At 42.2% G+C, this 21,869-nt stretch overlaps 4 protein-coding genes across 6 annotated transcripts; 2 read left to right on the top strand and 2 right to left on the bottom strand.

Annotated features, from left to right (window-relative positions):
- Positions 1 to 2,733: 2,733 nt before the first annotated feature.
- Positions 2,734 to 7,388, bottom strand: LOC115752321 (tetraspanin-19). Of its 2 annotated transcripts, XM_030690464.2 has the most exons (7): positions 7,009 to 7,388; positions 5,781 to 5,880; positions 5,527 to 5,607; positions 5,327 to 5,431; positions 3,970 to 4,158; positions 3,196 to 3,255; positions 2,734 to 2,959 (listed from the first exon to the last, which is right to left on the bottom strand). In XM_030690464.2, the coding sequence occupies exons 1-6, from the start codon at positions 7,167 to 7,169 to the stop codon at positions 3,244 to 3,246; spliced, it is 648 nt and encodes a 215-aa protein (XP_030546324.1). In that variant the 5' UTR covers positions 7,170 to 7,388; the 3' UTR covers positions 2,734 to 2,959; positions 3,196 to 3,243. The 2 variants fall into 2 exon arrangements, with proteins under 2 accessions (XP_030546324.1, XP_048127645.1); XM_048271688.1 differs by having other exon boundaries at positions 2,734 to 3,255; positions 7,009 to 7,387.
- A 1,544-nt stretch (positions 7,389 to 8,932) lies between these two features.
- Positions 8,933 to 9,974, bottom strand: LOC115752325 (putative [ribosomal protein S18]-alanine N-acetyltransferase). Its single transcript, XM_030690469.2, has 2 exons — positions 9,467 to 9,974; positions 8,933 to 9,306 (listed from the first exon to the last, which is right to left on the bottom strand). Exons 1-2 carry the CDS (start codon positions 9,720 to 9,722, stop codon positions 9,077 to 9,079), a joined length of 486 nt encoding a protein of 161 aa, XP_030546329.1. The 5' UTR covers positions 9,723 to 9,974; the 3' UTR covers positions 8,933 to 9,076.
- Positions 9,975 to 10,061: 87 nt separating this feature from the next.
- LOC115752319 lies at positions 10,062 to 12,971 on the top strand. The gene is made up of 4 exons (XM_048271750.1): positions 10,062 to 10,385; positions 10,632 to 10,790; positions 11,497 to 11,715; positions 12,615 to 12,971. The coding sequence occupies exons 1-4, from the start codon at positions 10,203 to 10,205 to the stop codon at positions 12,954 to 12,956; spliced, it is 903 nt and encodes a 300-aa protein (XP_048127707.1). The 5' UTR covers positions 10,062 to 10,202; the 3' UTR covers positions 12,957 to 12,971.
- Positions 12,972 to 17,933: 4,962 nt separating this feature from the next.
- On the top strand, positions 17,934 to 21,252 carry LOC115752317. 2 transcript variants are annotated; one of them, XR_007196635.1, is made up of 5 exons: positions 17,934 to 19,825; positions 19,926 to 20,189; positions 20,364 to 20,477; positions 20,566 to 20,696; positions 21,207 to 21,252. XR_007196635.1 is itself a non-coding variant. In XM_048270997.1 (5 exons), the coding sequence occupies exons 2-5, from the start codon at positions 18,683 to 18,685 to the stop codon at positions 20,644 to 20,646; spliced, it is 1,602 nt and encodes a 533-aa protein (XP_048126954.1). In that variant the 5' UTR covers positions 17,934 to 18,337; positions 18,443 to 18,682; the 3' UTR covers positions 20,647 to 20,868. The 2 variants fall into 2 exon arrangements, 1 of the variants encoding a protein (XP_048126954.1); XM_048270997.1 differs by lacking the exon at positions 21,207 to 21,252 and having other exon boundaries at positions 17,934 to 18,337; positions 18,443 to 19,825; positions 20,566 to 20,868.
- The last annotated feature ends 617 nt before the right edge of the window (positions 21,253 to 21,869 follow it).

Raw genomic sequence — 21,869 nt, 5'->3', positions numbered from 1 at the left:
GGTGGGAACGAGGAGACTTATCTTGCTACTGTCCATAGAGGAACTTGTATAGATGTCTCCCCTCTCCTCTCCCCCCCCCAACCCCCCTTTTTCCCGCGGTGTCTTGCCAGAATCTCGTTTTCTAATCAAAAAAAGGAATATTTAAAGAGCCCATCTTCTACCGAAAAGCTATCGAGTTTGAAAATCCTTCTGTCGACTGGTATGGCTTATGCACTCGACACCTCCGTGTCACCATGAAGTGACATTAATCTAGCTACAAAATCTCTCTGGCATTTTTTTCGAATAATCCTGCTCGCACCTGCTCCTAGTGTTTTTGCCAAAAACTTGCATCTTAACCGCACTATACACATGCAGCTGATGTACGTATATGGCCCTTGCGTCGATCTTACCTCCGCTGCCCCCCGTGCACGGTTATCTCCGGTAGTCAGCCTATTTCCATCAGCCGGCAGGTGGGAGCAAGAAGTTTGGGATATGTTTAGTAAATAAGGAAAGGATTGGTGCGGAAAAGAAAAGAGAGGGGGTGAGCATAGACACAGAGCTTCAAGCAATCATTACATTGATCACAATCTTTTTGGCCCCTAACCCTTTTCAGCATCAAGAACAATTTCATGTGCAGCGGATACTGTAAGAGCGGATGGGCTTAGAGCTAATTCACTTGCAATGCTTACTCTAAAAGAAAAGGCTAGCATCTCCACATCACCAGGAAAATCAAAAGGGAAGGCATACCAATCCTCTTTAGAAATCTTGTTTTATTAAGCCGGTGTCAGCCTTTAGGCCGATCCTAGAGTTGCGATTACTCCGTTACTTGTAGCGTTATCAAGATTAATAGAGGCCATTAAGAATTACTTGTAGTATTATCAAGAATTATTGTCTCGCGAGTGTTTCTTAATGCTCTGTTTTGTCTTCTAATTACTTCCTCGCCTCTTTGAGATCGATCTCTTAGAAGAAATAGAGAACCCAAACAGCTCATGTTGGGTGGAGCATTACAGTAGACAGTGGAAGTTAAAGCAAGCATCCTCCCAACATCCCCATTTAAACGGTAGTCCTCAGTGCTTCCCCTCCTCATCAACCTCTTAGATCCCACTAACGATGTTGCTCAAACCACTCCCCACGCAATCGCCCGCACAATCCACAGCTCCTACATTGAGCAAACACTAGAACATTGGAGAAAAGCGAAAGCAGCATAATAATTACAGCAACAGCGAGGAAGAAAGTTGTGATTTTTCGCTTTGTTGGTCCTCGTGCTGTGTGGTTTTTACTTGGGGTGATCCAAGATCCAACAGTCTCGGAAGGAAGGACGTGAGAGAGGAAAAGGAAGCTGACTGCCGTGGAATCCCAATGGACATCGCTCAGCCACACAGTTTTCCCCAGAACAAACAAAGCAGCAGATCCTTACAAGTTTGCAAGTTTCTTTTAAAAAAATGCAGACTTGATTCTTTCCTTGTTTTGTCCGAAGCTGCAAAGAGCACATGCGAATCCATTGCCGGCATGTGACTTTATCTGCAAGCACCAACCGTTATATCCACTCATACCGACAAATCGGCAAAGAAAATGACCCAGTCCCTGTTTGTTTGTTCTCTCGCTAGAAATTTTAAAGCCACAGTTCCTTTTCCCCCCATTCTCACTTGTCATCCTGATCTCACTTCACAGGTAAAAAAAAAAACCAGAACACCCCTTTCAGTTTTCACACATTTACATGCATTCGACTCTTCCTGACCATCTTTTGCAGTTCATTTTCAGCATTTCACTGCAAAATCCGAGCCGCAGTTGATACTGAATAACAATATCCAGAGATATGGCCATGGCCTCTGTAACCTACAGTCGTGAGGTCAGTCCTCGTGCTCATTCAAATTGCACAAGGGCAGTTTAATTATTAGCCGTGTGACAGATTACCATACTTGAGAAGGTGAGAGAGAGTAGTGGGCGCGTGATAAAGAACTCGGGTATCGTTAAAGCTCGAAGACAACGCATGGGAACAAATGGGTTAAGTCTTGGAAAGAAGATCTGCTTGGAGCTTTATGAGGAAAGGCATCCTTTTGACCATATTGAAGACTTTGGCACCAGACCCTTTAAACAGCACTCTCGTATCTTAGAAAAAAGATGGAACTGTTAAGCCCCATACTCTCTCAACTGAAATTTCTTTTCCGCCCGAGTTCCGATACATGCTTCGCACGCTTCTATCTTTTGCTAATTAAAGAGGGACGATCATGCTGATTGTTCACCTCAAAATCCGGAGAATCAAGAGGATGTGGGTTGAGTATTTTATGATGCGCATGAGCAATTCACGCTACCTTTCTACAAAACGAATGCCTTAAAAGTCGCTGGACGATCTTGATTGATTCTGTCTGATAAAGTATGATTAAATCGGCGGTTAAAAGTTGCAACGGTTGAAGAATCTTAACTGGCAAAACCACTCAGCTAATGGCACGAACGGAACACTCCCATTATTCTAATCGAACCATACGTTTGAACCATTATACGAGTCACGTTACGGAGAATCAACAGTGCTTTCTTCTTCTTCTTTTTCTTTTTGGTCCTACAGCAACATGAGAGGATATCAGATATGTATTTTCATGATTTGAGGTTATTTTGCCACTTCTAATCTCGTGAACGAATGAATTGACGTCGTACTGGGTTGGCCTGTCACATGCCACTTTATCAGCAACTAGGGGGGAACACACTCGCAACTGTAAGTATCAACGTAAATGAGCACAGCGAGACGACTGTCATATTGATCAGGGAATACTATGTTTATACCTAGACCCAACATCAGGATAAATTCAAGTGCTCTAATCAAACCTCACTCTATAAACGTCGCTTACACCAAAAAATTGCAGATCAAAAGTCGATGCAACCGTGGCCCTACTCCAGGATAGTAGTGATGATACATGTCGAACTGCATTGCTTCCGTGCTGCTGAACCACGTACTGAGGTTGACTGGTGCTATAGGCTAGAGGCGCTGAAAGACAAGAACTAGAGTTTAATTACAATTCTAAATACAGGAGCATTGCATAATAACAAAAAAAGTTCTCGTGTTCTAGCTATTTATCTCTTCAGTGCACATTTGCAGAATTTTCTGCATTATTGTACATGTACACATGACGAAGTGCACAAACTCTGAAAGTCTGGACGAGAGTCAACCCACGATGAAATTCCAATTAGTTTAACAGGCATGGGCCAAGAGCAGCATCTTACACTTCCCATCCATTGGTCAACAGCTGGCGCCTCTTTGAATTTGTTCGGTCACCTTCTTGTCTACATTAGAAGTAATAAGAATATGAGTTTGAATGCCAAGGTGATACAAAAGATCGGTTTTATGAAGTTCCTCCTCTAGAGAGGCAATCAGGTTGTGAGTTTTGGGATGAGCAAAAAAGAAGTGCAATATCCTATCCACGTAAACGGTCCAATAAAGGATGTTAATTTGAATCAGACGATACAATACAGAAGAACAGGAAGTGTCCAGCAGTGAAGCTAAATAATTTCAGCATGACCACTTCTACATATATTAACAGAGAGCAGGAGGCATTTTTTCTGCCTCATAAAGTGCAGGCTGTTGAGAATGAAAATCACATTGACCAGAAACAATGCACTGTAATTTAAATGATGCTGAACAGAACATGATTAGCCCAATCATCTCTGAGGAATCATCATTAAGGACAATGAAGAGGATATGTTAATCTAATTAAAACAAATAGAAGTATTCCAATTTAAGAAAATCAGATATCTATAACATAAATCTCTGCCAATAGATTAATTACACGTGATTGCACCATGCATGGTAAAAATGCAAGTGAACCTGCAATTTTGAACAGGTGGTTAAAATGGAGATTAGGAACGGAGGAGTCACCACCAAAATCATGCCTCAAGTTTCCATAAAACAAAAGCTGACAAAGCCAGCAAGCTAGAACTTAAAATAGGTCAACTCTCATACAACAAAAGACAGGTCAAGAGTGTCTCTAACATCAATACCTTTTCGTTGATTCTTATACTCCATCCATCACTTTTGGGTCCATAAGCAGGGTCTGCAACAACATATGGTGGTGGGACCATAGCATTTTTCAACAGAGGAACTCTGTCTGTGGAGAATTCATCGTCACTGTCATAGTTTTGACGCGGCCCAAGAGCTTTGAGTACCATTGCCAACAGGATACATAGCCCCTGAAACAAAAGGATGAGAGAGTCAAAGAGGTAAAAGAAATCAAAAGCAAATCAGGAAAAAAAAATTCATTTGTATTTCCTCACATGCACAGGGTTGGCAACACGCATGTTAATTATCATTCAGCTAATGACATGTTAATAAAAATAGTTTGAAGAATTATTTAAAGACCAAAGAGTAACTGTAAACATGAAAAAAAGAAGAACAAGAAATTTGAACCATCTTCAAAAGTAAAGCAGATTACAGGTCTAATATTCACAATACCCAAGAAGCTACTAATTGAACTGTCATAACGAATCACTGCACTTAACTCAACTCAACTACGGAAATAAATGCAATTTTGAACCAAGGTATAAAAGAAACCTTGACTACTCTAAACCCACTATGGCATGTACCTTAACTCAACTACAGGAGTGAATGCACTTTTAAGGCAAGGTATAAAAGAAACCTTCACTCTACTCTAAACCCGTAATTTAATGCTAGTGCATGTTAAAATTTCATGAACTTAGGAGGTACAATACAACAGGCAAACTTCTAGGGAACACACTGGAATTACTGAAACATTCTCTGGTACTTTAATCAAATACTATCAGAATTGCTGGTGAAAACAACCGAAAGTTCAATATAACAAGGGTAACTCTTTCAAGTTTCGTGTCGGAAGTACAATATTGGGTTAATCAAGGGAGATTAAATGCAACTGCCAAAAAAAGGAAGATAAAGAGCAATCAACTATATTGCACCACAATCCTCTTGTTTTCCTCTAGTTCAACACCTCATAGATGTGAGTATGGCAGGAAGCCCTAACCAAGGAAGTCAACGAAGTCGACGAACATGCTAAAGACAATTGAGATTCATTTTCAGCAAGAAATTAGAAAAGGACCAGAGTATCATTTTTAAAGCCTCACAATTGCAGGAAAAGAAAAGGCCATCCTCTAAACAAAGTAAAAGATCAACTTGTTTGAATGTCAACTTCCACTTCACAGGTTCAACTTTAGAGAACGTTATCAAGTGACGCCCACTTCATCATATATAATAAATAAATCACGGCGAGACAAAACCAATTAACCCCATAGTCCCACAAAGGGTATTAAAAAAAAACAGTAAAGGAAGAAGAAGCGTCAACAGTTCAAGCAATAGCTCAATGCTCAAAACATACTCAAGCACACCTACCTGGATAGATACAATTGACAGGCCTATCCATTTGCACATCTCAAAGTTTGACCTGACAAACTCTTTCAAGAGATCAAGGTTCCCAGTAAGATCCTCTGGAAAGTCCTGTCAAAATGTCAAGCTTAAAAGGACATGATCCAAGGCAGGCTTTGAGATACTAAATCACCAAGTACTTTACCAAGAACAGCTTCTTAATGTACCTCTTCCCAGTCACGATTCAGAAAAACATCAACAGTTACTGCAGCTTCCAGAATGAGAAGCAAAAAGATGAAAAGCATATACTGCACACATTAAATACAAGAAATGAATCTGTATGGTGAAGAGTAACGAGCATAAGGGCTAAAGTAGGATATCAGGAACAGCACAAATTTTCAACAGTGGAAAAAAGTCCAATTACGCTCCAAAGTTACAGGTCCACGCCACGTCCAGAAGTGAGATGCTAAAGAAAAGTTACCAGGTAAAGGCAACAGCCATTTGCAGTTTCTGCAGCTACATGTCCAGAGCATGTGATCACACACATAGTGACTCCAAGACCAAGAAAAGTATAAACAAACCTGCACAGACATGATCCGATAATTCTCAAACATTTATCACAACAAATGCAAGGCAACTATTCATAGAAAAGAAAGACAATATAGGGAGTGTTAAAACTGATAAGAAATGTGCTGTAACACCTTCCTCGCGCTACAGCCTTGATCCACTAAATGCTAACTTTACTTCCTACATCTTTTTTTCTTTTTTTGGTCGGATTAGTTACCACGTTTTTTTCTTTACTCCATTGAAAGGCAGCGGATTTAGCAAGAATCAAAAAATAATTGCTAAAATGCACACACAGCAAAGTGATTTCACTACACTTTCCATTTTCTAAAGGACAAGGTGACACATCCATAAGTTTTACAATTATGCCACAATATTTACAGCATAAATGGAGGATCAGTACTCCATATAACACATAGTGTTTCTTCAGCTGTTAAAAGTAAAACAACAGTGCCTCTCCCTTCAACAAACAACAGCCCTGTCCCTGTAAGTGAGATCCTCTTACGCCGTGGCGACTCAATTTTTCAACATGCTATTGTATGCTATACTAGCCAAAATGAAAAGCCTCTCAGCAAGGTCTGCTAGTATAATACCCAGACAAATAAAATACATGGCTCATAGCAAACTGAAAAGTATGCAGCCTCCAAAGTTACCATAATTTCAATTCCCTCCCCCCACAATCATTACTATACTGCCACAAAGCCCACCCAAAAAACAAGAGTAAAGTGAGGAAGTAACGTGAAAAGGAAAAGTACACATGAATCGTCCACTCAAAACTCGCACAACAAGAACTCAAGTTCACATTTTGCTGCAAAAGCAGAATGGCCCGCATCAAAGTTGAGCATATATAAATCGCTTTAATGCGAAACTCGTGCGCCACCAAAAACTCGGCCAACTTCTTCAACATGACGCTGCAACCACAAAATTCAATTGGGAATGCAGAGCTCGCTGGGAAATCAAAATGAATTCCTCCTTTTTCCCCAATTAAGTAACCAAAAAGAAAGCCATTTCTCAAACCAAAATGACGAAATTGCGCATTTCCAAGAGAGCCTCAGCAATCAAGCGCACAGAAAGAAAATCATATCCTGACATTTACCCAGAAACAATTTAAAGAAAATCAGGGGAAAGAGCAAGAAATGACAAACCAAGGGGCGGGCTGAGAAGAATGATCGAAATCAGACATGTGCCTCGTCCAAACCCTAATCATCCAAACGGAGTACAGAATCATGGCGATCCCGACCATTCCGATCACGGAGTTCACCAACTTCAGAATCGATTGCATGCAACTCCTCACCATGCTCCCCATCGTTCCAGCCGAGAGAGGGGGAGAGACACAATTCTCGATTGAGGATTGAGCAACTCCTGAATCCTGATCAGATACACGGGCTAAGGCGCGTCAATCACACGCGATGGAGACCATGAATCTGACTGCCCCAGGAGCGACGAAATGGCGATTCGCTGGATTCTGTTACTTCGTTCCCGTTCTCGCTAAGGCAAGATTAAGGATTCCGGAAGGGGAAAAACCAAAAAAAGGAGACATTTTTACACGACTTATTTATTATTTTCGAATTTAGCCTGTTGTCCCCATTATTGGTTTACCGATGTCGGAGTGCTCCATGAGCAAAACAACGCAGATATCCGTCCAAAACATCGTCCCTTTTTCCCTTTTTTTAACGAGAATCATATGGTTGATTTTCATGTTTCTTTTGTCACAATAACGCTTTGAATGATGGCGTGGATGGTCCATGAATTTTCTCGATTCCGTCTCCTGTAGTATCATCCCTGAATTTTTCTTTATAGGATAAGATTTTGAACTTTATTATAAAAGATGAGAAAACGACAAAAAAATTTCATAAAGAGATTAGGAGGGAGAGAGCGCGCGAGAGATGGGCGGCGCTGGCCCAGCTGGGCACAAGCGGAATCGGCAAGACGTCGCCGCCGTGTGCAGGCGAGCTCACAACCTCATGCCGGACTGTACACGGTGGAGATGTGGAAGATTGGATGAAGCAAAGTTGCAGACTTGATAAGTGAACTAAAACTGCTCGGTCCGGTCTCCATCGAACAGGAAGCGACTCGACTACTGATACAACTCCACGGCTATTGATACAACTCCACCAGCGTCTCAACTTCGAATCTAAATCCTTGTTGGATCTTGTCAATGCGAACTTGAAATTCAAATGATTAAACAGTAGATTTAATGGCAACTCAACGCTAGACGAAGCTTCCCTTGCCCATCCTCAGATATGAGGTGAGGGCACTGGGGAGAGTGCTTCCCTTTTGCCCAAATCTTAGGCAAGAGCACCCGCACCCGAGGTTAGCTAATCTTGTCGGCCAATGACGAGGTTATTGTTTGATTGATGTGCACTGCTGTTGATGCGGGGAGACCGGAGGTGCCATCCTCTTCGGTCTGAACACTCGCATCCGTAGAGGGCGGCCAGTGGCCTCTTCCATCCCTTATAAGTGTGTTCTTTTTTTGATACATTTCCATTTTTTCATGAAACGATATTCATCTCATAGTTTAATCTTCAAGTGCTAAATAAGCATCACGGCGGACGTCCGGGGTGGCAGTTAACAACCATTTGACTACCATATCAACGTTTACGTCCAAGAACCCGACGAAAGGAACATCCGACAAACCGAAAAAGTTCAATGGCGCAATTTCTCCGAGAAAAATCTAAGAACAACATTGCACAAATCGAGAAGATTCTATAACCCAATGTCACTATCCTTAATACCTTTCGAGAACAATTTTCAAAAAGAAGTAAATGTAAATTTACATGTCAACTCACTTATAACTAGAAGAATGATCACAAAGGAGTTAATTAAATACCATAGTATCGTGCAAATCGATCACACATGTATGAGAGAGAAAGGGCATACGGCGAAAGTGTAGGTAGTTATACTCTATTCGGTATAAGAACATTTAAACTTGTAATGTACGATATTACCTTTGATGCAAACGCCAAATTAATGACCACATCAACAAGCTCATTTACATTTTCAAGAAAGAAAAGCAAAAAGTACAAAGATTCGATCGGAAAAAGAAAATTAGAGATTTGAATAAGCATTGAACATTTTGCAAAAAAAAACTCAGTAGCCTTCGTCTCCAATCGATAATATTGCATGTGCATCGAATGGAGTCGGTCCCAGTTCTTTCTAAATTAGTCGGTAACTCAAGAGCCTGAGATGAAGACATCGTTTTGGGACAGTGAATCAGTCCGCATCAAAATCCAAGAACATTCGATAGGCGTCGCGATCCGAAGAGTAGTAGCCTCGGATCAAGGCGTCGACTTGGAACCCCAATTTCTTGTACAGATGCACGGCGGGAGCCCTTAGGGGATCCACGTGAAGCGAGACTCTCTGTACTTTCCTCTCTCTGCACTTCTGAATCGCCGCTCGCAGCAACGACCCTCCATGCCCTTGCCTTTGACAGCTCTCTTTCACTGGTGAGGGACATTCGCATTTTCCATAAAGATTGAGAACCACGTAAAAAGATAACGAAAGGGAAATGAACGTGCCTGACTCTATTAGGACTTCCGTCAAGCAGGTGACGGGCATGACCAGTTAAATGGTAGAAGAAGAAAGGTGCTTTTTTAAAAGAACCTGCGAGCTTGGTGATGGAGGCGCACAGTGAAGAAGGCCAAGTGTACATGACATAGCCCGCGACTTCTCCGTCCAGTTCCAAGTAAAGCAGCCCGGTGTTCTTCTTCCTCAGCTCCTCCTCGAATGATCTGGCCAGAGACTCGTGCTTCGGGAACAATTTCTTCTCCATTTTCACTACTTCATTCAATATCTTGTCCCAGTTGTTGTTGGGGTGGGAGTTCCTCTTAAGCTCCAAGATCTCCACTTTCGCCGCCATTGACGGTGGTTCCCCCAAGACCTGTTTCGGCCGCTCCTACGTTTTGACAAACAGTTCCAGAACTTCAATTCGCGGGGCATTTTAGCATCAGCTATCAAATGGGTGTGGACAAGGTTCATTCTCTCGTTGCAGATAATATTATATTGGATAATTATTCTGCCTTTTGAGCATGTTTCGCAAAATTTTGTCAGCTTTGGCGAGTAAATTCATGCCTTGTCTCGTATAAAAACTATAATCACCACTAAAATTAATTGAATCACTTCTTATCAGACTCAGAATTATATCCGGCGTTATTTGTCCGCGGCAAAAAAAAAAAAAAAATGTCCCTTTCTTTTTCTGCCGTTGAGGGAAAAAGACCAAAACTTCCATGCCACTGAATTGATCCAAGTCTGGAAACAGATACTCCAAATCGACAACCAACCCATGCTCGCAAAGCTTCTTCCTTTCGATTTGATTTAGATTCTCTTGCGGAATTGGCGGATGATGCTAGTTCATCCACCTCTTGCTTATCTCAATCCGATCATTTTATGCAGAGACTTGGGCAAATCTCTAACCGCATCTCCCTCGCCATGTCCTCTTCTCTTCCCTTCCAAGTTGAGGCCCTCAGCTTCTCCGAAACGTCGTTGTTCCAAGGACGAGGACACCCATGAAGCTTCTTTTCAGGTAGAATCGCTTTTTGCTAGCTCCTCTGCTTTTCCCATACCTCTGAACGCTTCTTCCTTCGAAATGAAATTTGACCCGGATCGTTCATGGGGTCTTTTGGATTTTCTTACATAAGAATGTTCTTTATGTGGTGGTGTGCATGCGTGCTTAATATCTATTGGCGAAAACGAAAGCAAATCCTGCTTAATTTTTGTCTAGCCTTGGCTGATTGTTATTGAAACGGGGTGGTTGACTGTGATTTTGCAGGGTTTTCCGGCGCTGGCGTCGGATGTTCCATGGGACGGTGAGAGTGTGTGGAGCACATTTGCGTTCTACTTGCTCAGTTTGCATATTCCTCTGAGCTTTGGAGGTCTGTCCGTGGTTGCACATGTGCTTCGCCGGCCTGTTCTTGATCCACAGACAGAGGTTAAGCTTCATTTTCAAGCTTTCTTGCAGAATTTGTGTGATTCTCCACCATGTGTGCATGATTGATCACCTGTTATTGTCAACAGCTTGTGTCATTTTGAGTATTGCATATCAAGAAATTTAAAATGCTTTATTGGAGGAACTTCTTTTGCTCCCTCAATGACGGTCATCTTCCCTTCCTGTCGAATACACCTATTAGTGAATTGTACCCCTGCAAGACTTGCTATGATTACACGCCTTACATGTAAATCCATTTTCGCATGTATGACGGTGCCACCAATGGTGACACTTAAAAGAAGGTCTGATTGGAACTTGGATGCTGTCTGTGACCTCACAGAATATGAAGTTAATTACTTCAGTGTAGTCGTGAGGTGAAACTCTGTGAGATATAGTTATCCTCTTCGATGTCCTGAATAACTTACCAGATTTTGGTGGTGGATCGATTCTGGATTCATCCAAGCACATTAACTGTAACGCCGTTTGTTTTTCCTCCTCACAAACACAGTTTGATATTTTACCGCTCAAGTATGTTGTATATTGGTCAGAAGTTTCATTTGTGCAAGTTCAATGTGAATCATCATCATATCAAGCTAAGGTTCTTTGACAAATTTTTTGGCCCAAATTTCAATGGAATCTGTTTGCTAATGATATTGGAACGATTATCTGTATTGATGGTTTGCTTGATCCCTCTCTGCTTATACTGCAGGCTTTGTCACTACTTGGAATTCAGGTCTTTGAGTTCATTGGAACTGTTTGCCTCCTTAAGTGCACTGCCAAGCCTCTATTTAAGTTGATAAGCCTCTTCAAAAGTAACAGGTCACCAAATGGGATGAAAACATGGGTGGCCTCGGCAGTAGGATTCTGCTCACTCATCTTTTTGGTTTTCTTCATCTCATTCTTCGCCGACAGAGTAGTCGGGCCTAAGGTTGGTCTCATGAGCATAGTACTTGCTATTTCTCAATTTCAAGTAAAATTTACTCTTGCGAGCTAGCATAAAGACTCTATTACTGTTTTCTTGTTTTGTTGCCTACAAGATTGACCCATGGAATGTGGTCGGCAGACTTCATAAAGAGGAACGGGAACATAAATGCGAAATCTTAATTTGATTGACACACTGCATTTACAATCTAGAATGATGCTGATCAATTTCTTTTGTAAACAGGACGTGTTTAAATTAGAAGGAAAGACAGATGATTTGCAGCCACGAGTTACTCTCAATTTCTCCGACATTTATTTCTTTGGAACAATAAACTTGAACTACCTCTCCTAGCTTTATCCATTTCTATCTGGTTGAAACTCTACAGCTGTGTTGTCATGATTTATGTGGGACAGCAGTAAGATTGTCCATTATGGGGTTTACATAGGGATCAGATGCCCACAGGTCAATCAATTTCGAACCTTCGCTTGTGAAGACAGCAATGTCTTCTTTTGTAAGCCAATAAGAAGTTGGCTATTGTTGCCAAACTAGAATGTAGTGCATTCAGGAGCAATACCAAGGCAAAGTTGTCTTATTTAGCAGGATGATTGCCAACTGGGACAAAGTCTTTACCACTACAGGGGAATTAAGTCTGGCATATAGATTGTGTTGTATTTACTTAACCCTCGAGATCTCTTGAGCAAGGTGTAAGTTGAAGCTTGTCGTTTGTTGTGGCATATAGTTCAGCAGATTCTCTTCCACCCAACTGGAATTGCTCTTCTTTCCATATCTGTGGATCGTAAAAACGTGCCTCCAGCATTTACTGTGGCTAACTTTCTGTCTTAATTCTCTGAGGTATGATCTTATCCTTAGATGGTAACTTTCTTCTCTCATGTATACGCTTGTAGGCCGTTAACAATCTCATACTCAAGGAGATCCTTCTAAGCAGCGACATTTCAAGAGCAGCTTGTGTTCTTGTCTACTGCATCATCACCCCTTTGTTGGAAGAAATTGTTTACCGGGGCTTTCTGCTGACATCTATCTCATCCACATCGAAGTGGCAGCAAGCCGTTGTCTTCAGCTCCGCTATCTTCAGCGCCGTTCACTTCTCGGGCGAGAATTCCTTGCAGTTGTTCATCATCGGGTGCGTTCTCGGCTGCTCTTATTGTTGGAGCGGAGACTTGAGTACGTCCTTCCTCATTCATTCCTTGTACAACGCACTGATACTCGTGATAACATATACATTATAAAAGATTTTGGATTGATTGGGATCGACTTCTAGGTTATATTGTTCTGCTTAACCAGAATTTCATGGCCCGTGTGCTTCGACTTTTTGAAAATGCAAAACACTCGGAACTTCTGCAAAATGCAAATGTCGACACGTGAATTTACATATCATTCTCTCTATAACTTATATGAAAATTTGAATAGAACTCTTTCTTTTGGTGAGAAAGCACCTTTCTTGCTCTAATATAAGTGGAATCAAACAGGTAATTAGCTTAAGTTAGTAACTCATGTGCGTAACTCCAGGCTATCTTACTAATCCAGTTGTCGAGTTTTCTTTTCTGTGTGCCCTTCAAAAGAACGATGCTTGAAAAGGTCCCACCAAGATTTGTGGGGGTACACAAGGAATGTTCCAGATGGGATTGTCGTCCAAAAAATGGCAGGCCCCATGATAGGCCCCCACCTATACCTACTACCGCTGGAAGATGACGTGCTTTGGTTGATTGGAGCTTGTGACAGTAAGCATTCGAAAATTTGAACGTCGATTTCGTCAACTCGGAATCGTTTGACTTTAAAGGTTCGATGTATGGCTAGTTTAGGAGCAATTCCAGCTGGTTATCGATGGTGATCTCCACCAATCATGATTAGCGTCACATGACAGTGCTGGTTTGTGCCCTTCTTTTTGAAGCTAAACTTCTTGCGTTTCCGCTCACTTAACGAAAGAGATGACGAATGATCAACGTTGAAGCTTCAAATTCAAATCTGGACCTCCAGCTTTTCACGAGAGTCGTTAGTTTTCTAACATGTTGTGAGATAATTATCTCTTTCGAAGGAGGAGTGAATCCGGCGACACAGGCGCATAGGTTTAAAAAAAAAAGATTAGGGGCGGGTGAAGACTATCTCTGGAGTGGTCTTTTTCTCTTGCTATGCATCTTTTGTTACATGCCTTGTATGAAAAGTTACTCTCCCGAGTGCACAATTTTATGTTTTCGAACACATCCGTTTTCTCGTACTTGATTCAATTGATGTGTCGAAAATTGAAATGATGCGTGCAAACAAAACATCGGGCCCACCCGTTCGGGACTAAGGCTAAAGGGTGGGCCCAAGGGACAGCGAGGAGCTTCATGTGCTCCCCCGAAGGAAAGCGACATTAGTGGTCCACATGGGGCCCACGAATTGCGACTGCCCGTAAATTTCCCCCTCCGAAGAAGATACTTCCTCGCCCCGCAATCAAAGTGTCCCTCACCAAGACGCGATCTCCCAATCCCCACCACCCGATTTCCTCCACGTGTCCGTCTGAGCTGGACCGCACGATGGGAACCCTCAAAATTTCAACGGCAACATACGGAAGGAAAGAGAGGATAGGATCCAGCGTGGCCGGACACACGTAGAGCTCGCGTCCGCGCGGCTCTGCGATTGGTCCAGAAAAGAAAAGGGCCTTCATCTATAAAAGCCAAACCTTCGAGGTTCACATCGGGAATCAGAATTGTGGTACTGCTCTGTCTGGGCGTCGCCGTCTCCCAGAATCTTCTTTGCGCTCTCGCAGAAAGGGACACAGCAATGGCGGGTTTCGAGGACCAGGTGAAGGAGAGAGCGAGGGAGCTCAAGGTCCTGTTCAAGAGGGGGTTCAAGATCGTGGGGGATTCCTGCAAGAAAGGCTGGTCCAAGGTCAAGAACATCCGACGCTGATCCCCTCTCACACCCCCAACCTCCTTATGCAGCCTCGGCTCTTCTCGCCGTACACATGTTTCTCTTCTCTTCTCTTTCAGTTTCTATCGTGGGTTTCGATTCTTTCGATGTAAAGATCTAGCCTTTCCGTTTACTGTTTTGTTGTTTCTGTTTTATAGGCCTCTGTCTTGTGTTTTTCCTTTTGGGGTCGGGTAGTAGTAGTAGTAGTAGTAGGGAGCCCTCTTTGGTCATCAGATTAGATCTGCTCTAGACTGCTCTTGCTCTTTCTGAAAGTGACGATTTTCCGATCGATTCTCTAGTTTTATTGCGTTTGAAGTTTGATAAAAATCGATTTTGTTGGCCCTGTTCGCGCTGGTATATTCGCCCCCCTGTTTCTCTCTTTTGGTTGGAGAGGAGCGGGGATTCATCTTCATCTGAACGAAGAACGGTGAGGGGATGGCGAAAACATTCCGCCGACTCCCGCCGATGGATTGCTTGTCGATATCGATAGAAATTCAAGGTTCTGAGTTTTGAGGTTGTCACTGTAGCAGTAGTAGGCCTTTCTGCTTCCTCGACCCATCTCCACTTCCTAGCTCCTGGGCGCGCATGAGTAGGAAAAGGCCATGAGTTTTTCGTTAACACATCCGAGAGATTCATCTCGAGATTTCAATTTTTTGCAAAGGATATGTGACATTCGGACAGCTTTCTGTTTTCTGTCGAAAGTTTTAGCTTCCAAATGAACTGAAGATTTTGACAAAACGCGTACGCTAGTCGTTCTAGGTAATTGTGCCGTTTGCTTTAATCATAAAATCTTCGTCGTTCCAAATAAACGGAAAAATTTGAGAAAAAGAATCCGTGGGCGATACCCAAAGGGAAATCGAGAAGCAAAATATATTTTCTTGGAATTTTCCGGAAGATGGAGAGTTGGAGATTAAATTGATATTGAAAATGACAGTTGGATAAGAAAAATGATAATAATTCTCGCTTGATGGTATAAGCTTTTTCTATTTTGACGTCGGATTAAAAGTTAGGGAATTTGTATGAGAGGCAAAAAAAAAAATTATCATAAGAGTTTTTTCTTTTTATCCAAAGAAAGATGCTATATATATATATATATATATATATATATATATATATATCACAATTTATACTTTGTAAGTCTTTAACAAATTTTAAGTACCCGATAAACAAAGTAAAATTAAAAAGTAAATAACAAAGCATAATATGTCACCGTGAAATTTCGATGGCCGATCATTGATGAGCACGCTTTGAGATCTTTTATTCTATTTGTAAACAATTTGTGGTGCGTGTTTAGGTTTAACATTTTTGTTATCATTTGAATAGCATCGACATGCGGCACGAGATTCAATACGTTGGGACACATTTCTACTAAATACATATTTTTAATACATGTATATATAAAAATATCGGTGGTAAGTTTCTTTTTCTTCTTCTTTTGTTAGGGATTCACAATTAGTTTTTTTTTTTTTTTTTGGGTTGGATATATTAATTTTGTGGTGATTTGATATATAATTTATATATATTATTATTTTTTATAACCGAGGTGTCCGGAAAAGTTTGCGCGCACCTCTACTATTCCTCGGGAGAGACTAGCACAGCAACCCACCGCCGGGGCCCCCTCACTTAAATCACAAGTGCTCAATTAGAGAATCGAACATGGAACCAGTGAGCCAAATCACACAATCCCAAATGGGCCTTAACCAATTAAGCCACCCACAGGTAGGTAGTATAATTTATATTTTAACTCTTAATTTATTAAAAATGCTTAAAATTAATCCCGTACTTGTCGAAATCCGTGCCCTAATACTGGACTCGCTTGTTACTGGCGTGTCTAGAGCGCCGATCACATGTTAATCGCATATTAGAAAATATTGGAGAGTATCGGAGTGTCAAAGAGTGTCGGACACAATACGACACGAAAGCTTTCAGAGAGTGTCGATGCTTTCTAGGTTATCATCTCTATGCTAAGAACGTCATCATCGTCGTGCAAAGATATTAATATCAATATATTGAAAGAACATATATCAAATCTAGTGGAGCCCGTATGCATTTCGGGTCCTATTAAATCTAATGGTTGGGATTCAGTTCGTCAACGAAGAATTTCCACATATGGCCCGGCTAATGTAAGCATAACAGATGGTCCATTGATTTCGAATGGCGCAATCAAAGGAGGTGCATGGTAACACTTCCGGAAGTGGATTTCTACTCTAAATGTGCTTCTGAAGCAAAAATTAGTTTGATAATGTAACTTTGAAGCGTAAATCCGTTTGATAAAAATTTTTACTTTTGAAGTAAATTTTCACTTCTGAAGTTGTTTTTCTTTCAATTCGAGAAGTTAAAAAAAGTTCATTAATTCAAGAAGTACTTCTCACATCACCCTCTCTTCATTACACTCTCACCCACTTTTTGATCGCGCCCACCGACCTCCACTGTTGCCCACCGTTGACCACCACCCGCAACCACCTCTACCCGGCCACCCCCGGTAGACCATCGCCGGTCGCCGCTCGAGACCACTACCAACCGCCAACCATCTCCCATTGCAAACCTCTGTTGGCCACCGCCCATGGCCAACCGTGACGGCGATCGCCACCACCCACCGACCACCTCGCGCCGCCAACCACCGCCCATAGCCACCCGCTAAACACCTCCGTCGTTGACCACCGCCAACCCTCGCCGTTATCCGTTGACCACCGCCACCCCTCGCCGCCAACCATTGACCACTGCCCCACCCGCCGCCCCAATCTACCGCCGACCACGACCGTCGCTCGCCGTTGAGTTGTCGTCTTCGGCTTTCGGAGGAGAAAATAATTAATAATTTTTTATTTTTGAAAATTGAATAATATTTTTTAATAATAAAAAATATTTTAAAAGAAATTTAAAAAGTGTAAAAATGAATTAGAAATTTTTTGGTCGCTGGTAATAATTTTTCATAGAAGATTTTATTTTCATAATATTTCAAAAGTAGAAATTTTCAACCGTTTCTAAACTAAATCAACTTTTGGAATAGAAATAGAAAAATCAACTTTTGCTTCTGATTAAAAGTAAAACAAATCAATTTCCGATCAGAAGTTGATTTTTGAAGGAGAAGTGTTGTTATGCGTGCCCAAAACCAGCGTGGCTGCCCACCGTATGATCGCACCAGATAATTCCCCGCCAAAGTATAATCCGCTTGAAATCCGAATCTATTCCTCATACCGTCCACCGCGATTGCCCGGCCCTCGCCACCTGATCAGACGGTCTGACGCGACAGCTACTTAACAGCTCCCTCCGAAGAACTCACCGCATAAACTAATCAGCGCCGTGCAGTTCTCTTATCTCTCTCTCTCTCTCTCAAAATTCGGTTAAGAGCCGTTTCCTTCGTTCTTTCCCTCTCCCAAATCTGAAATTTTCTTTCCATTTTCCCTCTGATTTTCCCTCACTTTCCCTCGGTCCTTCCGTGTTCTCTCCCCCCAACCTTCCCTTCCTCCCTTTCGTCGCGCCGGATGGAGATGGCCATGGAAGAGTCGCGCGCTCGTGATTCGTGCATCATCTTCGATATGCTCGCTCAATTCCTGCGTCCTCGAACGTCCAAGAGTTGCTGGATACCGGGTAGCTTACGAATATGTCCGTTCAGGTGCTTTTAAGCGTCTCCCAAAACTAGGGATTTCTTTGCGGTTTTCGGTGTTTGCTTTGCTTTGGACCTGGTTCTCCAGCCTAGGGTTTCGTCTCGTTTGGGCTGGTAAGTTGCTTAATTTGGGGCTAGTGTGTTTCTCTGCGTTTTCTTTTCTTTCTGTGGAGGTTGGTATGTTTACGTCACTTTCTGGTGAAACTTTGGAACTCCTAGGGTTTCTCGAGCTACTTGAGATCTTTCCGAACATAGGAGGGATCTTTGGACCAAAATTCAGGCTAGTATAGAAGTAGAAATTGTGGACTTCGGGTTTTGGAGGGATTTAGAATGGCTCGTGTAGGCTCTCCCCTTTTGAGGTCAGGGAGGCATCGGGACTGACTCTGGATTATATAGAGAAGGCGATTACTTCCAGGCAAGTTTAGCTATCTTTCTTACATTTCTACTGCAAAATCTTGGATGGAAGGGAGGAGGGCTTTATCGTTTCCTCGAACAGATGCTCACAGTTTAAGAGAACAAGCCGCAAGAACAGTTCTTCGCAACGTTAGATTACAGGGGCACACCTATGTCGAGCTTCGTGAGGATAATGGGAAGTTCATTTTCTTCTGTACTTTGTGTCTGTCGCCGTGTTATGGTGATTCAGTGTTGTTTGATCACCTCAAGGGGAATCTCCACAATGAGAGATTAGCTACTGCAAAGGTCACGCTCTTAGGACCCAACCCATGGCCTTTCAATGATGGCGTTGTGTTCTTTGATCAGTCAGCTGAGGAGGATAAGCCAATAGACATTGCAAATGGCGGTCAAAACAGTTTACTGGAGTTGGACAAGAATGAAAATCTTGCCATTGTTCAATATGATGAAAACTCCAAGCACGCAGCTAATGGGCATGATGGGCTTTATAATGCTCACTTGGGTGGTCAAGTTAGTTCTTGTGTAGGGAGTTTGGATGGTGATGGAGGAGATGGCTACCTGTTGATTCCAGATGCGTTGGTCAAAGATGAGATCTGTGATTTACATGCAAAACTGGTGGGTGTCGGACGGATTGCTGCGAGATTTCTCGAGAAAGATGAGGTGCTGAATGGTATAAGTAGAATATGGTGTGAATGGTTGGGCAAAGAGATTCCTGTTGACGATGATCCAGTACAGATTCCAAAGCATGACTTTGCCATTGTGACTTTAGGTTACAATTATGATTTAGGTAGGAAAGGGTTGTTTGGCGATGTAAAGACCTTGCTATCTTCTAGTCCTTTGCTGGCATTGGAGGATGGTGGGAACAACGATAGGAAAAGGAAGCAATCTTTTTCTGACCCGGAGGACATAAGTGACTCTTTAAGTAACCAGTGTGATTTGTCTGGAGAATGTTCGTCAGCTTCCAATGGTTGTTCTCCGAGATTGATGTTGGATAGGTACGACGATCAGCTTCTGCGTGCTAGAATTACATCAAGCAAAGCTGTAAGACGAGAACTGAGACGGCATCAACGTATAGCTGCAGAAAGAATGTGCGATATCTGTCAACAAAAGATGCTACCAGGGAAAGACGTGGCCACACTCATCAATATGAAGACCGGAAAGCTGGCTTGCAGTAGCCGAAACTTGAATGGGGTCAGTTCTCTTTTCTGTTTTATTCCAACATATTTGCTGTGCTCAACCAATTCGTTCGTCTAAGTTGTTAAGGAGGAACGGTAAATTTTGTATGTTGCAGGCATATCATGTTTTTCATACTTCTTGCCTTATCTACTGGGTACTTCTCTGCGAATTTGAGATAGCTACAAGTCAGTTGGAAAATCCAAAAGTGAGGAGGAAATCGAGAAGAAAGAACGGACCTAAGTGCACTAAACCAAGAGAAGATGCTGACAAGAAAGCTGCACCTGCGCAAATCCATTCTGTGTTCTGTCCAGAGTGCCAAGGCACTGGCATCATGGTTGAAGGAGACAATCTGGAAAATCCATCTGTCCCTTTATCGGAGGTTTCAAATTCTACCTTCTTTCGCTCTTTTCTATACTTTGAGTGCCTCACAAGCACTTCACTCCACACACCCTCTTACCTTTCCCCAACCAGCAACGGGGTTCACATGTGAACTTTTCTAACCAAGTTGGGAGGATTAACCTGTTGAAACGACTCACGTAGCTTTAATTTTCAGATGTTCAGGTTTAAAATTAAAGGGAGCGATGCACGGAGAGCATGGATGAAAAGCCCTCAACAGTTGCAGAATTGCTCAGTAGGGTTTCATTTTCCACAGGATTCAGGAGGGCAGGTTGAGGTTTATCAGATACCTGGCTTATAGAAGTTCATTATCTTTCTATCATACAGAAGCTTGATATCGCACGTATTGCTTGTCCCAGGAAAAGGTGGTGCCCCTGAGGTTGCTGAATTTCTATGGAGCCGTTGATTGTGCCAGTCCGGAACATTCCCGAGACCTTTGAAATTGACTTACAGCTTCCCTCTGTTACCGTCTGCTAAATAGCAAAGCTAGGTTTGTATTTCACTTTAGGATAAAAAAATAGCAGCCTTCAGGTAGATGTGATATAGTGAATCCACTAGCTTCCCGTCAATCAATGTATATACTGGTTGTATGAATGAATAACGTAACTGTTGACATTTATACATTGTAAATGACGATTAGTGATTGCACTTTGATTTGGAAACTGAATTTTTTGATCCCTACTCCAATTCTTTTAGCCATTTCTCTACATGCTCTTTGTGCCATTAGAGATTGCCTTGTCAGATGAAACTTTAGTGTGAAATCTGCTTGCCATACGACAAGGAAATACGTTATGGAGCTGCTCTACTGAAATGTCAAAGATCAGTTTTTTCCTGAAATGGTGATTGTCATAGCTGAACTGCATCACGAGTGCTATATATGCACAATGAAGATCACGGTGTCCTTGGAACAAGCATTTAGAATGCTTGCATTACTTCCCACATCTTTGAAAAATATGCAAGTCTTGACTGGTTTGTATACTGGTTTCGATGACTGAAGCAGATGGAGTCGTCTTTGTGGTGTTTGTCACTAGGGGTGTGCAAAAGAACCGGGAACCATTCGAACTGGATTGAATTGGCCAGTTTTACGCAGTTCCAATGGGAATCGATCCAGTTCCGATTTTAATCATTGAGTACCGGTCTAGTTCTTGGTTTCAGGTGTGGAACTGCCCATCCAGACCAAACTTGTATCACTATTTACCCCACTCCAGCGAGTGAGGGCTCACAACACAAAGCCCTCAGTCCTCTCTTCTCCTCGCGCACGGCCTAATTCCTCTGATCTTCCTCGCAGCTCGCTCTCTCACTCTTAGTCTCTATTGACTCTAGAAACTTAAATTAAAGTGAGCGCCATCCAAAGAGTCTCGCTCTCTTATCTTCTCCCCCAAAACCACCCTTCATTCTGCCTCAATTGGACCTAAAAGCCCTAACGAAGGTACGCTCATCTCCTTCACCTTGAATTTGACTCTGCCTTCGATTCTTTTAACCTTCTTGATGTCTTAACGCATTTTCGTTGAGTGACATCTTTTGAGTCGTTTATTAAATCTGTGATTCGGGTTTTGACTTCTTATTGCTAGGTTGTCGGAATATCCTTTGCATTTCAGCTGCTGTTGTCTTGGTCTTTGATCGTGTGTATAGAGCTGTTGGGAGAGGTAATAAGAGTTGTCTG

The sequence above is a fragment of the Rhodamnia argentea genome, chromosome 10 (assembly GCF_020921035.1).
Source record: "Rhodamnia argentea isolate NSW1041297 chromosome 10, ASM2092103v1, whole genome shotgun sequence".
NCBI classification, from domain to species: domain Eukaryota; kingdom Viridiplantae; phylum Streptophyta; class Magnoliopsida; order Myrtales; family Myrtaceae; genus Rhodamnia; species Rhodamnia argentea.
Note: the sequence above shows the minus strand (reverse complement) of the source record. Positions and strands in the feature narration are given on the sequence as shown.

Bases quoted from the DNA above. Each gene is read 5' to 3' on its own strand.
- LOC115752325 (XM_030690469.2), bottom strand. From the start codon at position 9,722: ATGGCGGCGAAAGTGGAGATCTTGGAGCTTAAGAGGAACTCCCACCCC. The intron at 9,307-9,466 runs GTTCTTTTAAAA...GTCCCTCACCAG, and splicing joins CTCCATCACCAAGCTCGCAG to TGAAAGAGAGCTGTCAAAGG.
- LOC115752321 (XM_030690464.2), bottom strand. From the start codon at position 7,169: ATGGGGAGCATGGTGAGGAGTTGCATGCAATCGATTCTGAAGTTGGTG. The intron at 5,432-5,526 runs GTACATTAAGAA...ACATTTTGACAG, and splicing joins TGAATCGTGACTGGGAAGAG to GACTTTCCAGAGGATCTTAC. The intron at 4,159-5,326 runs GTAGGTGTGCTT...CTTTTGTTTCAG, and splicing joins TGTCAATTGTATCTATCCAG to GGGCTATGTATCCTGTTGGC.
- LOC115752319 (XM_048271750.1), top strand. From the start codon at position 10,203: ATGATGCTAGTTCATCCACCTCTTGCTTATCTCAATCCGATCATTTTA. The intron at 10,791-11,496 runs GTTAAGCTTCAT...CTTATACTGCAG, and splicing joins TTCTTGATCCACAGACAGAG to GCTTTGTCACTACTTGGAAT. The intron at 11,716-12,614 runs GTTGGTCTCATG...ATACGCTTGTAG, and splicing joins ACAGAGTAGTCGGGCCTAAG to GCCGTTAACAATCTCATACT.
- LOC115752317 (XM_048270997.1), top strand. From the start codon at position 18,683: ATGGAAGGGAGGAGGGCTTTATCGTTTCCTCGAACAGATGCTCACAGT. The intron at 20,190-20,363 runs GTTTCAAATTCT...TTTAATTTTCAG, and splicing joins CATCTGTCCCTTTATCGGAG to ATGTTCAGGTTTAAAATTAA. The intron at 20,478-20,565 runs GTTGAGGTTTAT...TGCTTGTCCCAG, and splicing joins CACAGGATTCAGGAGGGCAG to GAAAAGGTGGTGCCCCTGAG.